We start from the raw sequence: 14,794 nt of genomic DNA on the forward strand, positions 1-14,794 counted from the left end.
GTCACATTTAATCTTTCCCACCAGGAGCTCTCTAACTCTGGGGCAGGCTCTGGGGAAATTTCATCTTGAGGACCTTTAGTTCCTTAACATTTAACTTTTATCCTTTTTTATTAGTAGTAATTGATTCCCCCCAGAATATGCTGGTTGTGAGGGCTGATTTTTGGGACATACCAGAAAAAAAAAGTGAGAATCTCTGCGCTATGCTAACTATTTGAGAAACATATCTCACAACTTCATTTGAAAGCCTTCCTGCAACTGCGCAGGTATCTGTTAGCAAACAAGTCTGAATGTGCCTCTCCAATGTGTCAGTGTTCATATCTTCCTGTGTCATGGCTTGAATTTTATAAGTAGTCACATTCCAGTGTGGGAAACCACAGGTACGAGATAAGCCGAAGAGAAAGGTAAGGAGAAATGAGATGAGAAAGACAGAGAGAGGTGAGGAAAGGAGAAGAGCGCCCCAATAAGGAGACGATGGGGGTCCAACACTGCTGTTTGCTGCTTTTGCTTGTGGGCTGCCATGAATGGATTACAGGTAGATTCTAAATAATGTCTGAATAAGAGGTCTTAGAACTGGACCTAAAATAAGCAGGGCTGTTTGTAGTCACATGTGCGTATGCGAGCATCAGTCTGCCTGAGTGTCTGTGTGTGTATGAAATGGCTGTATTTTGGTGGACTGGTCTGTCCTGGGCAAGACATGTCTCAACCTGTCCCCTCAGGAATGCTGTACAGAAGTGTGCTCTTGCAAAGTGTTATCAGCAGTGGAGAAAAATGTTTTGCACACTTAGTCTTGCTTATTGGAGTGTATTATAGTGTATTTATGCGGGAGTCACTCATGATGGGCAACTAAAAATGTCTGCAAGCTACAGGGAATTATAATTTTCTTCCCTCAAGGGTTTCTTCAGTTAGCCAGAAAACACTCAGCAGATGGCAGATTAGTTTTAGGCAGACAGACGGTTAAAATTGTTGTGATTGTGCCAAGAGGATATTGTCTGGAAAGATTATTTAGGATAAATTTGGGTTTATTGCTGGATTTATTTTTTCCCCTTGGAGCATGAATGTGCTTAGCAAAGTTTGTGTCATTATAATCTTGATCTGAAGTCCAACAAGTTATGTATATTCAAAATGTTTAATATTTCTTTGCTTTAACAATGAAACTAATTAAAAAATCTTCCAAAAAGAAGAAAGATATTTTTGAGAGTTTAGAAGCAGCTACTTTTGATGCTCTCATTCAAGAGGGGAAGCCCCACATATCTGATTTAGCAAATTTTTACACCAGATGCTTCCTGGCACATCCTCCAAGGAATATGTATCTATTTGTCATTGAACTGTGGATGTTTTTCTTACTATGCCCATGTGTAAACCACTGCACTATAAAGCTACTAATAGAATGAATAGCAGACTTGGATTCATGTCTAATTTTAAAGTAACTTTTTACAAACTATTGCTTACTGAGAGAGTGAATGTTGACACTTAGTGACAATCACATTTCTGGTTTAGGTTTACATTAATAAAGCACAGCAACATTTATTTCAAAACCTTAGCATCTTGGCCCTAGATAGCAAGGCATCTAAAACCAAGGAAAACATCATGACAACTCCAAAACAACTCCCCTGCTGTTTAACCTCCTCCAGCTGCAAACACAACTTGCTGGAAAACAAAACAGAGTAAAGATTGTGTTTAAAAAACCGAATATGTTTCCTGTAATAAACAAGGATTTTGTAAGAATAGGAATGTGTCATCTGCATCAGGATTGACTTTGTGGTGTAGTGTGCCAAGTACAAATCACTCTGTAAACGCTGCTTACAGTCATGACCAAGCTTTGGCAGTGGTGCAAATTTGGGACCTTCAGATTTTGTTCATCTGATCTTTTTGAACATGTTTCTATTATATTTCGAACCACAATGGGATATCAGCTTCTGGACTGTTATCTTTATTTATGGCACACTATTCCTGCCTTATCAGTGCTTGAAGCTGGTCAAGTGTTTCTGTTTGATCCCCTGCTTTATAAGGACCGACCAAAGGTTCTCAGTCGGATAAGGTTTAGTGAGCTTCTCAGTTGGCTAGCATGGTGGCGTTGTGCTTATAGCATTGGTGCCTTACAACAAGAAGGTTTGGGGTTCAAATACACCATCTGGGTAAGACTTTTCTGTGTGGATTCTCTCTGAGTACTCTGGCTTTTTCCCACAGTCCAAATACATGCGGTTTAATTGGTTATCCTAAATTGCCTGTAGGTGCGAATGGTTGTCTGTCTCTATGTTGGCCTTGCAACAGACTTGAGACCCCACTATGACCACTAATTAGATAAGTTGAAATGGGTGACTGGAACTTCTCAGCAATAGGAACATAATGTTAATTTGATTTATTGTAAGCCTTTAGTTATCACTTTTGCTTTGTGAAATGGTGCTCTATCATTTTGAAAACGGTACAGATTATCACCAAATTGTTCCTGCATCAAGCAGATGCCCACAAACTGTAATCAACTACAAGTGCGGATAAGGCAGGAATAGATCACTATCAATCAGGATTTGGCTCAGATGCTGATATCCAGCATGCCATAGAGAATTGCAGTCATTATGAAAAAGAGGAGCCAGCAGTTCCAAAACATTTCATCATGATTTTTGATCTATTTCAAAGAACAACACAAGCTGTTAAAATCAGAGTAACCTGAAAATTAGAAACAAAAATACTTTCAAAATGTTGCTTTTCCTCAGTAATAGGAACATCTTCCTTTCCAACAGGTGCCGTGAGTAGCATCAGTCCTTACATAAAGTATTACGAGGGCTTGTCTTACGACAGGGAAGATCTTCATAGGAGGCACTTGAGAGCCAAGAGAGCCACACAATCTCAGGACTATACACTGCATTTGAATTTTACTGCTTTTCACAGGTAAATTCATATTTCCGTCTGGGCAACTGGTTGAAAATGTCTGTCTATATACAACTCTTTGGTTAAACTAATAGGAAATACCTGGTTGTGCAAACTCTTTGTTGTTGCTCCTAAACCTGTAACACATGTCAGACATTAGTCACTAGTCCATATATCTCAGGAGATTATAGATCTGCATACTTCCCACAACACTACAAAGCTTTGACCACATCTGTAAGCTGTTTGTGTTTTTCTTCCCTTCAGGACTTTCCACCTGCTTTTGAGGCAAAACAGTGCAGTATTTTCTAAAGACTTTACACTGGTCAGTGAAAATGATTCAACGTATGTTGATCTTTCCCACATCTACTCAGGAACACTAGAAGGTTGGTATCAGAGAGATATCTTGTCATCCTGTGGGACTCCAAACAATTTGTCTACATTTGCAAAAGAAAAAAAGGAAAAATCTATTTAACCAATTTCACTACAATCAGAATTTAACCTGAGCTTTATCTGGAAAGTTCCACCTGAAGAAACATCTTTAGTAATAGCTCCACATTGATTAGGCCAAAATAAACTGTGCTAGGCACAAGGATAAAAGATCCTCTGCAGAATTTCAAAAGTCCTCATTCAAGTCTCAAGTTTCAAAGTTTATTTTCATATGCAATGGAAAGAAACAGGTTTCCCTGTACAATGAAATTCTTTCTTTGCTGTCCACAGATGGCAAACAGAATAGATAAATAAAGTGAATGATAATTTAGAAACCACTATGAAGAACTACGCAATGTACAACAAAAGAAATACAACAGAATATGCAAAATATATAAAAAAAATGTAAAAAAGTAATCTGAGCTGCAAAAGGCTGATTTCTCTCTTACCCCATACCTCACCTTGTGTGTGCAGTTGCTGCCCCCTGTATTCAGGTTTCTGTCAGTATCATATATAATCTCACCTCTCTCTAATCCCCGTCTCTCCTGCCCTGGTCATGCAGGTGAACCTGCCTCCGCCTGCCATGGCTCTGTGTTACAGGGACAGTTTGAGGGAACTATCCATACAGAAAATGGGACTTATCACATAGAGCCATCTGACAGATACACCAGCAGTCCAGCAGACCACCACTCGATAATCTACTGTGAGGACGACATGGGTAAGACTGCTTCGGCTTCAATGTAAAGGTTGTCCTGCACTCAAACTTCTAGTGCCTCTGGAGTAAAGGTCCCAGTAATGCTCACTGTGCAGGATATATGTGCATTTGCAATCCAAATGATACACCATGACCTGAATTTCCTGGTCTTTGGCATAAACATATCAATAGCTTGATTAACAGCCCTTTTGGCAGTTTTACAGCAACACGTCTTTCCCACAATTTTTCATCCTCAGTGCTCCTCGCTTGTGTAGTATCTGCAGCCTGTAGTTCTCAAACTAATGTTACTACAGGTCAGTGTAGTACCCGGGGACCTTATAATGTAACAGAACAGCCCTTTAAGAGGGGGTATAGGGGCCCTCACTGCCTGGGCACTGGCCAAAGAAAAGATAAACCGAAGATGGTGTGACTCTTGAAACAGGAGGGGTGGGTGAGGCTTGGACCTAAATCAGGAGGAAGAGGAGTGAGAGAAGGGGGAGAGAAGGAGGTAGGTTTCTAAAATAAGGAGAAGAAGAAAGAAAGGCAATATGTGGTGACTTCTTCAGGGTTTGAGGGCTTTGGAGACAATTTCTACAACAACAGATTAAGATGAACTTGGGTTTGGCTTAGGATCATATGATCTATCCAGATGGGGTACATCAGACAACTGTCAAAGAGTATATGAATCAATGTGGATGCCAAAGTGTGATTCCCTTGCTGAAGGTGCACATTTGCAATAGTATCTGAATTTTTCCAAGAAAGCTTTTTACTGGAAACATAATTCACATTGTGCAAGAAACCCCGTCTCCCCCCACCGTTTCTCCAGAAGTCTGCACAGACTCCGCGGCTGCCTTTCCTCACTAATCCTCCTGCCGTTTCTTCAGCGTCTTTCAAAGCTGTATCCAAACTTTGCATGCGATAGCATCGCAGCTGTTAACATCCTGCTCTTTCATTCACAAGGCCAGCATATCTGCAGGAAGCTGTGAAAGATTTTGCAGATGATAAATAAACAATCGATGCTTCTAAACAAAGTGGTAAATTAGACCACGAGATGGGTGACATAATGCGTCTGCTCTTGTGTATATTTCCACTTCCCGTGGGTGTCGTGTGGAGGCAACAAGGGACGCATGAGGAACTCTCAGTCCCCGATGCCATAACATGTTTCAGATCTGGGGAACAGGTCAAGCCAAGAGCGGACATATTGCAGCAAATCATCATAGTGCAGTGTGGTAACATTAAGGAACATATGAACAATGTGCCAAGTTATTTTGTCTGCACTGTGGGAACCCTTCAGCTAGTCTTCCGCCCATAGATGATGGTCAGTATTGTCCTGGTCATTTAAAAATTTGAATAAAAACTCAAATTATCAGTATCTGTTTTGGCTAATGCAATCATACCATTAAAGGTCATTAAACTACATGCAAAAAAGTTAAAATGCATAGACACATCTTAGGGACATACCCACATACTAAACACTAAGTTATGCATGTAAATACTAAAAAGGCAATAAGAAACAAATTTGTTTAATTTCAGGGCTGCATAAATAAAGACAGAGGAAACTGGTTGTCCCCTAGATGTTTAAAAAACAATTATGTTGCAAAAATGCAGTTTATAACTGTCAGTGTAACAAATTAACAATACCAAAAAGGAAGGAAAATTTTTAGTTTTATATTTTTATATTTTTTAAGTTTACCTAAACATATCATTGACTTTCCATTGTGATTATGAGAATTTACTTTTTTAAAATTTCTATTTATTATGAATCTTTTTAGCCATCTAAGCCATTTTAAGTACTTTGGAAGTACATACAGTGTTTCAGGGAATGTGTACTCATTGCCCCTGAGATCGTGCATAGGGAGTTACCTGCAGTTACTTCCTACTGCTAGGGAGTAGCCTAGGAATGATGGGTAATTATTAACCTCAAATTCCTTTTGGTTAAATGAAAAGTAATAAATATCCACATTTATTGTAACTTTTAATGTTTAACTGCTGGGTCCTTAATTGCTCCTCCAAACTGAAAGTGCCTTTACAATCAGGAAGTAGTCGTCGCCCACAATATATGTCCTCTTCAGAACATCTACTGAGGATTTATTTTACATTTTGTAATCTTACAGTGACATAAATGGACCTTCAAACATCTACTTTTTTGTATTTACTGATCTATTACATGCAAGCTTGGAGAATTTGAGAAATAACTCTCACCCCGGCTGAACTCCTGATATTCCAGCAATACAAGAAAGTCATTAAACATTTGAGTCGGTGCTAAAGTCGCTTCAGTTGTTGCATGTAGGTGATGCTCTGGATGGAAAAAGTAAGAGTTCTTAGCTCTTGAAAATGATAGTTGTCCTTTTTGGCATGTAGCACACAAAGGGAGGTATTTTGTCTGAGCTTTGTTCTCACTGCTTAAAATCCAGGTGAGGGTGCTTCCTAATCCGAGCTTCCAGGAGGCAAGTCTCACATTGGGTAAATCTGCACAACAGGACCCCACACAGACTTTGCATTTTGCTGTTTTAATACCATTTAATCTGTTCCAACGTGGCTAGACACTTGAGTCTCTGCTGATTAATTCAGAAAGGTTCAGTGCATTTGTGAAAATGGCTGAAGATGCATCAAAATGTTCTTACATTATTTCAAACAAATACTCAGCAAGTGTCATTCATAGTGGGAAGTACCTTTAGCTGTATTTAAGTTTCATAAATTGCATAAATAGAGAAGACGTGGGTTGATGAGAAATATCTGAAGTAGGATCGCCAAGCAACTTCCCAGTTAGTGTGCAAATGACATCATCGGGCAAACTGTGACTCCACTAAATAACTGTTAGATCAAAGATCTAATTTGGGCAACGACCATGTGTTCATGAGTAATGTACACCCGCTGGAAACAGTTTATCTGATACTACTGTATCACAGATGATGCTTGTGACACTTATACTTTTGTTAAATTAATATTTTGACAACAATAAAAGCGAGTACAATAAGAGACAGAGGCTATGGGATAAAAGAAAGAGAGGTCTAATGTCCAACATGGGCCTGGGAAGGACAAACGACCTGCCCACTGTGTACAGCTGGGATAGGCTCCAGCCCCCCAGAAAAAAAGGGGGTCCAACAAGCTCATCTGGCCCCTAAAACAGTAACTTTAGGCCAAAAACGGAGCTCTCCTATGCACACATATTTTATTCATTTCCAACCTCAGTGCCTGTTCTGGACCTGCTCCCAAACAACCCAAATCTCTTCACCACAATGCAACAATTTATGCACAGGAAGAGCATCCATTAAAGATTTAACTGTTCTGTGATTGTGTGGCAGGATTGTAATTTTTGTTTTGTGTGTAAATAATGTAACTGTTACACTAAAAAGCTGGAATAAGACTTTGACTCTGGATTGGATATTCTACATTTTTCTTCACGGTAGAAGTGGCTTCCAGCATCTGTTGGAAATGAGGGTCTTGGCTGAAATGTGACACTGATTTTTTTTTCATCTGGGAAAATCCTTTTCTGTTTGCCCTGACTGTACAAGAGGCCATTCCAATTAAATCCATTTAGTTGCTGTCTTTGGTTTCCAGTTGAAAAAAGGTGTTTATTTTTTAACAAATATTAGAAAGAAGAAACTATTTGCTTGCAAGTTTGACTACACAAAGATTTTCTTCTGCTGTGAGACTCTTCAACAGACTAAGGAAGAGAACATGGACATGTGGTCTGGAAATAATTCAGTCTGTGGGTAGTCGACACCCAGCATTTCGGCCTCCGCATCTATACCCACCCCCACTCGTGCCGTGTATAGGATGAATTACGGGTTTCTGATTGGCTGAAGGACTTTGGTATAATGGTGTGATCCAATCATGTGTTCTCTCACTGTAGGTTCATGCCTGAGTGTCTCTCACACACAAACTTTGCATTACCCCTTAAAGTCACTTATCATCATGTCATGTGACTCTACTGTAACTGTGGATTTCAATAATATTTGGTCAACATTAATGCACATTACTTTCCATTTGCACTGGTTTCCTGACTATAAACCTTGTACTCTTTCAGTGTGAGCACCTTTTGACTTCTTGCACTTTTGTGAAATTCTGCGGCTTTTTCAATGCAACATGATGCGCCAAAACATGCAAAAGCAATACCCCCCGTGGCTGCAGACCCATCATTATTGCATCAGATTGAATGAGACAGCCTTCCCAGAGGTGTTGCAAATCATGGACAATGTTTTAATGAAATCAGAGCAGCAGTTATAACATCATTTCCACATGTGGCTCCATTGCTCTCACTCCAGACCAGTGTGCTGGTTTCCAAATGCAGGCCTATTTACAAATTGTGTGAGGGTGCTTCTGCCCATGATTGCTGCACGAATGGTCGCTCGTGCAACAAGGATCCAATCCCCAGCTTTTGTTATCGTTAGCAAATTCAAGAGTGGAACCACATGACTGATCTGCATCATGTGATGTGATTTTCGTGTAAGTTTCCAGTTTGAGGGCCTTTCACTTGATTTTTAAATATTCTGTTGCTCTTTGTTCTAATTGCTGATATTAACTTCCATTTGGAAATGACTAAAAATAAATAAAATGAAGTATAGCAGGAACAGGTCTAAAAGAGAGAATTTCAAAATTTCCCAGCAAAATCCAGAAACAGCTGTAGATTTTTTCTTATTAGAGGAGTAAAGTCTTTATTGTGACCTCATGCAACTATTTAGTAGAGAATAAGGATCGCACAGGGTTGTGGTTGGGGTACAGGGTTGGGGTTAGTTCTAGCAATCAGTACAGGCAGGACATTTTTCTGTGCAGTCCAGTTCTTACATGCATATATTCAGTATTTGTTCACTGATCATTGCCCCTAGAGAAACAAACATGCAGAGCAAGTTATTTACCATTATCATATCAGCACAAATATCTTCCAAGATCACACTGTGGCCGACGAGTACATCACATCATGTGTTTATTTTGATCTTTCTAAATGTCGCTTTTGTTCCAGTAAATTTGAATAGTTGCAGGTGGAGCAAGCCTTTGATCTCTGCTCAGCTATTTAGCATGACTGAAGAGAAAGCAACGTGAATAAACGTGCTCAAGGACAAGCGTCACTCATTGGCTTGGCAATCTGCAACTTTCTGTGTATTTGGCTAAAGGCGAGGTAGAAGAACAGTGCAGATTCAGTATTTTTGTGACTGTAAATATCTGTGTTTGTTACTAGCTCTGTCATACATGACGTCTGCCCCCGATGGATTCTGTGCTGCAAAAACTCTAAACGTCCTCGCCCAAAACCTCAGATCCAGTCAGGTATGATCATCCAGACATAAACTGAATGAGGGATCTTCTGTATCCACTTTCCTCCTCTTTCCTCCTTTGTAATCTTTATTTATAGCCAATCCTATAACTGTTTTTGGAAGAAATTCACTCGTGTGTCTGATTCATCTTTTATAACTGACCATTCATTCACTTTTATTGGGCCTCGTGAGTCACCGCGTAAGTTACTGTTTATAACTCCAGAAGGCTGTTATCACATCGCCGGTAGCGTGGTGACCAGCAGGGAGCTGAGCGGCCGCCTCACAGGCGACCTTGGCTGTAAAATGATAAGAACAGCTGTTATAAACATCTGCTGTATCAATTAATCTAATATTCCCCATGGGCACGTGGAAAATTGTTAACCTATGACCAAGTGGGTGGTGCTCTCAAAGTCTATTGTCAACAGTGAATGTTGGGACATTAGTATGAATCCATTTTTAACAACATACCTCCTGTCAGACATCACTTCCACTGTTTGGTCATGAGATGTTCTCAACAGATGTTTTTCCCATTTAAGCATCCAAGTTGTGTTCCCGCCACTACCTGTCCCCGCTCCCACTAGGTCATGAGTACGAGCTCTGTGTCAACATTTACTTTTAAGAAAGTCTCACTTTCATCTGCTTTCATTTTCTTAAACTCGTGTATGTGCAGTTTTTGCCACTTCATGACATCTTTCTCCCTAAATCAGATCGTTAATTTCAGTACATTCTGTTGAATATTTGCTACGGAGAATAACAAACTTCAAATCAGTCTCCCATCAGTTTGTTTTCTTTTGCATCACGTTCTTGCATTTTTATCCACAGGAGGCACCAGTGAGCCGGGCGAGGAGAACTCTGGATGAGTCAAAGACCACCTGCCTCCTCCACGTTCGTGCTGACTACCTCTACTACAAAAGATTCAAGTCTGTCGAAGCTGTTGTGGCTCAGGTGAGAAGTTCAAAACTGCTTTATTTGCCACTTAACAAGTTTGGCTTCAGATATTCAGGATTGCTGCAAAGGTTAGAAAGATTCACAAAAAGCTAAATAGAAACATGTAAAAAAAAACAAAAAACAGAGCTAAGAATAGTTCCGATTCTTTGTGCTTTTTTGACATCACAAACAAAAGATCCCCTGCCTTTAGGGCCACAGGGCGCTCGTTTAAGAGCACAGAGCATCAAATCACAGCACATTTCCCATCCTGTTGGCAGAACTCTCCACGCTTTGTTTACACACTCTTAACTGCATTCGGTGTCCTGGATTTTGGGTACACGGGTCACTTAATGTCATTCGTCGATAGTAAAACCTTATCCTAATGAAACAAGTGCAATCATTAGTCAGACTTTAAATTATCATTCAAGCCTCTTGTTTCAAAATACAGGCAGACAAAAAAAAAAAACTGTATACTAAATCTATGGTTGTTTACTGCTTATCATCCTTTTTGTAACTGTACCAGCTAGTAGTTCAGTACACGGCGTCAGGCTTTACCTGCTATCATATTATTTAAATATCAAAGGAGCATTATGCTGGGCTAAGGTTGGATTTTGGTCACGACTTAAACTTTTGTCTGATTTTGTATCGACCAACATCAAAGGATTGAGTGGACAACAATTTGTGCTGCATTATTTACCTCTGAGATAGTCAACAATAAAAGTGTTTGCTACCTTGACGCCGAACAAAGATACAAATGCCAGGCCCCGCTCTGACGCACACAGCAGCCGTGGCGCAATGCACTGCAGGGACATTATGTTGCACTGGCTGCAAACATGGCTAAATGAGGCTCTGTGTCAGGTGCAAAGACCTGCACCAGAATTGTTATCATTTTTCTAAATAGTTTCTTCAGTATGTTCTTTAAAACATACAACTGACAACTATAAAACTGCCATGCTGAGAACAAGGTGGAGTTTAGATGTTAAATGCATGGTAAATGGTGAACTGTCCATGCTTACCTTGCTTTATCTTGCCTTCCCTTTTTCACCAACTCTTTGAAAACTGAAGCCAAGCAGATAATAACTATGGCTGGCTCTGCCTACCCAAACACGGTCTTTCACATCAGAATCAAAGTTTTAGAAAATCATTGATAAAAATGTGATGAATGGTAAACAGACTGGTTCTTCTATAGTGCTTTTCTGGTCTACCTGAGAACTCAAAGCGCTTTATGCTTTGACATAGGCAAATTTTCTCCAAGCACGACATCCCAGTACACTTCAGACCCAGCCACACCCTCAGACAAAAACTGGTTCATCCCAAGGACAAAACTCTAAAACGCAAGCTAAATATGTAGTGCAGTGCAGCAACCAAACAGCCACTCCATAAACACAAGGCACAACATAGAAGAGCCACCTCGACAGGACAAGATTCAGCTGTGCATCTGCATCTAAAGGTCAAAGGTCACTCTTTGGAGTATGCCAAAGTTCACATTTTGGACAGAGAAGACAGATGGTTTGAAAGAGGAGTAAGAGAAGCCATCTATATCCGCTGTAAACCACCATCTTTGAACAGAGGCAGTGGCTTACAACTCCAACTGTCTGCCACCTACAGTGCAGTTTTGAGATCCCTTCCCAGGCACCTCAACACCCGCTTCACATCTTGCGTCAGATGATCTCAAAGGATCACTTGAAAGGGTTGGGCAAGGTCACACAATGGTTTTACCCAAAACCTCTGCTGATAATGACTTACACCCTTTTTCACACTTTGGCTCATGTGGTTGGGCACATGATCAATGCACGATGTGATATCGTCGTGTTGGTGTTGTTCCCAGATCAACATAGTAAATGTTGTTCCAGGATCAACATTGCAAGTGACCAATCAGAATGTTGTGACGTCATACTTTTGCAACTTCAGGAAAAAACGCTGTAAAACAAAAAACCAATCAACGGACCCTGACCCTAACCCTTTAATAAACGCTAAGCAGAATTGATATTGTCCTTGCAACATTGGAATTTCATAAATGCACGAATGGCTTGGCGCGCCAGAGAATAACGTCACAACAATGTGATTGGTCACTTGCAATGTTGATCCTGGAACAACATTTACTATGTTGTTCCAGGAACAACACCAACACGACGATATCAGATCATCCCATGATCAATAGTGAGTCAATGACGCACTGAAAGGACAACTCCCACTACGGATTAAATACCTGGGACTCTCCATTTGGTTTTAGAACTGAAGAAGCTTCTCTGACCTGAGGTGAAACAAGTCCAGTCACTTTCTTCCCAAGCTCCTCAGACTACCATGACCTGGAGGACTGAGAACCTGCACAGACATATTTATGTATCATTCATCCATTCACACCCATTTATACAAGCACTGCTTTCTATGCTTAAAGAAACCTCCGACAGCACCAGGCTCAGGGAGGGGCGGGGCCATCTGCCACGACATCAGCAGACAAGCAGCTAAAAGCTTACTTTCTGCCGATGTCCCCGCATTGCCTCAATGCAGTCAGAAACATAATCAGACCAAGAGAGACAGAGAGGTCACATGATGCATTACTTTAAATTGAGTTTAGTTACAAGATGATACAATAATGCAAAAACCCACTTCAGTATGATTATCTTTCTGATTCCTCCGAATTAAAAACCAATAAAGAGTCATTATTTTTGTGATAAAACAAGATAAGTGCACAGTTCATGCTCCCACGAATCTCTTTCTTGACTAATTAAATCTCTTATTAGTCAAAGTCAAGTCAGTTAATGAGTAGGTCAGTTTGTCCTTAGTTTACTTGTTATTCTCTCTGGAGTTTCTTGTGCTGTCCACCCTTTCAGCACCTCTTTGACCCGCCTCAGATTCTTTCCACCTTAAACAAGCACATTTGTTGTCTCTGGTTCAGCGCCAGACCTTTGTTGCACAGAGTGAGAAAATATACTGTAACTGAAGCCGTGATGGGATCGTTGAGTGTAAATAAGCAAAACCTTGTTGTCAGAGGCTCCTGTCCCAGTTTGAATGTCTCCTACATCCAAGCTGTCAATATTTCCATTCATGAGCATTTCCCCACAGGCACTTTTGTACGTTTGTCTCCTGCTGTGCAGAATCAAACCTCCGCATGTGACCGGTGTGCACATGCTTTGCTGAAACTGTTACAATCTGTGCCAACCACAACAAAAACACCCAGTGCTTTATATAATACCTGACACGACACATTTACATATATAACAGTCACATTGTTGTCAACAGATTTCTATTGTTCAATCTTTTCAAATCAGCAGGAGAAGGTTTTCTTCAAGAAGAAAATATCAGTTATAGCACTGAAAGGATAAAACGCTAAACCTTCTGAAAATCTTGTTTTTATTTATAAATGAAATAGAATAAGTTATTATGATATATCACTTAATGTTGTCATTTTTCCTTTTCTTGTCTTATTGTGACTTGTTAAAGGCAAAAAAGATAATTTTTTTTAGCTTAACTCCAGAGAGATTCCTGTTGTTCTCGCATTAACTGTGGTTTCTCAGGTCGCCTCGTACATCCGGGCTGTGAATGACATCTACGACAAGGTGGACTTCAGTGGAATCCAGTTGATCAACTTTAAAGTCAAGTCCCTCAGAGTAAGCTTCAGAACAGTGCACAAACTCCACAAACCTTTGAGCAATGTTCTTCAGTTGCTGATCGCTGATAACACAGTGAAGCTTTTACACATTCAAAATCATGTCATGAACAAGCTTTTTATTGAGATACTTGGGTTCATGCATCAGTCGGTGATGGTGCCCATGTGTCTTCTTCTGGGAGTGGAAGTGAGTCACAGCAGCAAAATAAGCTGAAATACAGGACCTCAGAACTGTGGCGTGTTTGAGTGTTCCTGTGTTTGTCTGACTGTCTCCAGGTGATGACAGAAGAGGATAAAAATGACCCGCTGTCTCCTCTGTACATCGGCCCTGAGAAGCTGCTAAGTCTGTACTCGGAGAACAACTGGGGCAACTTCTGCCTGTCCTACCTGCTCACTGACAGAGACTACAGTGGAGTGCTGGGGCTTGCCTGGGAAGGCAAAGCCGGTGAGTCAGAATCACTTTGGCACTTTTACAAAAATCATAAACACATGACTTCTTCATGTAACTAATGCATATGCAGCATGGTGGAAACACTGGTTTCCACAGGTACCGTAAATGTAATATTGTGTTTGGTTTCCTCACAAAAGAAGCACACAAAGAATTTGGGACACTTGTTAGGCTACGAATGAACCTTTACTCATTCACTAGATAATGCACAGAGCGAGTCAGGCTCCTGGAAAGACGTCCACTGTTTAATAGACTACAAAATCATCGTGTAGCTCTCCCTACAGAAGTTTTACGAACCATCTATTGACCGAGACCATCATGCATTGGACCAGTCAGTGTTAGCGTTGCAACTTTGCCACCCCAGTAAAATGATTTAATTAACAGCTATTAAAACATCAGTATAAGCTGTGTTTTGGCTCCTGAATACGAGTATGAGATAAACTCTGAACTTGGAGGAACAACTCAACATTTTTCAAGAATTGTACAAAATAAACTCGTTGTTTTTCCACGACACAGATAGAATCAGTTCTCTTTCTCACAGGTAGCAGACATCATGATGCTACCTTCATCTC

At 40.4% G+C, this 14,794-nt stretch overlaps 1 protein-coding gene across 1 annotated transcript in view; it reads left to right on the top strand.

Moving 5' to 3' along the window:
- The first annotated feature begins 356 nt into the window (after nt 1-356).
- LOC146362120 (disintegrin and metalloproteinase domain-containing protein 10) overlaps nt 357-14,794 on the top strand; it is a 31,789-nt gene continuing 17,351 nt past the window's right edge. Inside the window, exons 1-8 of the mRNA XM_084921641.1 lie at nt 357-532; nt 2,739-2,886; nt 3,130-3,248; nt 3,854-4,009; nt 9,165-9,250; nt 10,060-10,182; nt 13,683-13,775; nt 14,051-14,219. Of these exons, the coding sequence (XP_084777767.1) occupies nt 472-532; nt 2,739-2,886; nt 3,130-3,248; nt 3,854-4,009; nt 9,165-9,250; nt 10,060-10,182; nt 13,683-13,775; nt 14,051-14,219 (955 nt within the window). The 5' untranslated portion in view covers nt 357-471. The remainder of the gene's footprint in view (nt 533-2,738; nt 2,887-3,129; nt 3,249-3,853; nt 4,010-9,164; nt 9,251-10,059; nt 10,183-13,682; nt 13,776-14,050; nt 14,220-14,794) is intronic.

Source organism: Perissodus microlepis, chromosome 23, assembly GCF_051167445.1.
Source record: "Perissodus microlepis isolate ML-2025 ecotype Zambia chromosome 23, ASM5116744v1, whole genome shotgun sequence".
Classification (NCBI taxonomy): domain Eukaryota; kingdom Metazoa; phylum Chordata; class Actinopteri; order Cichliformes; family Cichlidae; genus Perissodus; species Perissodus microlepis.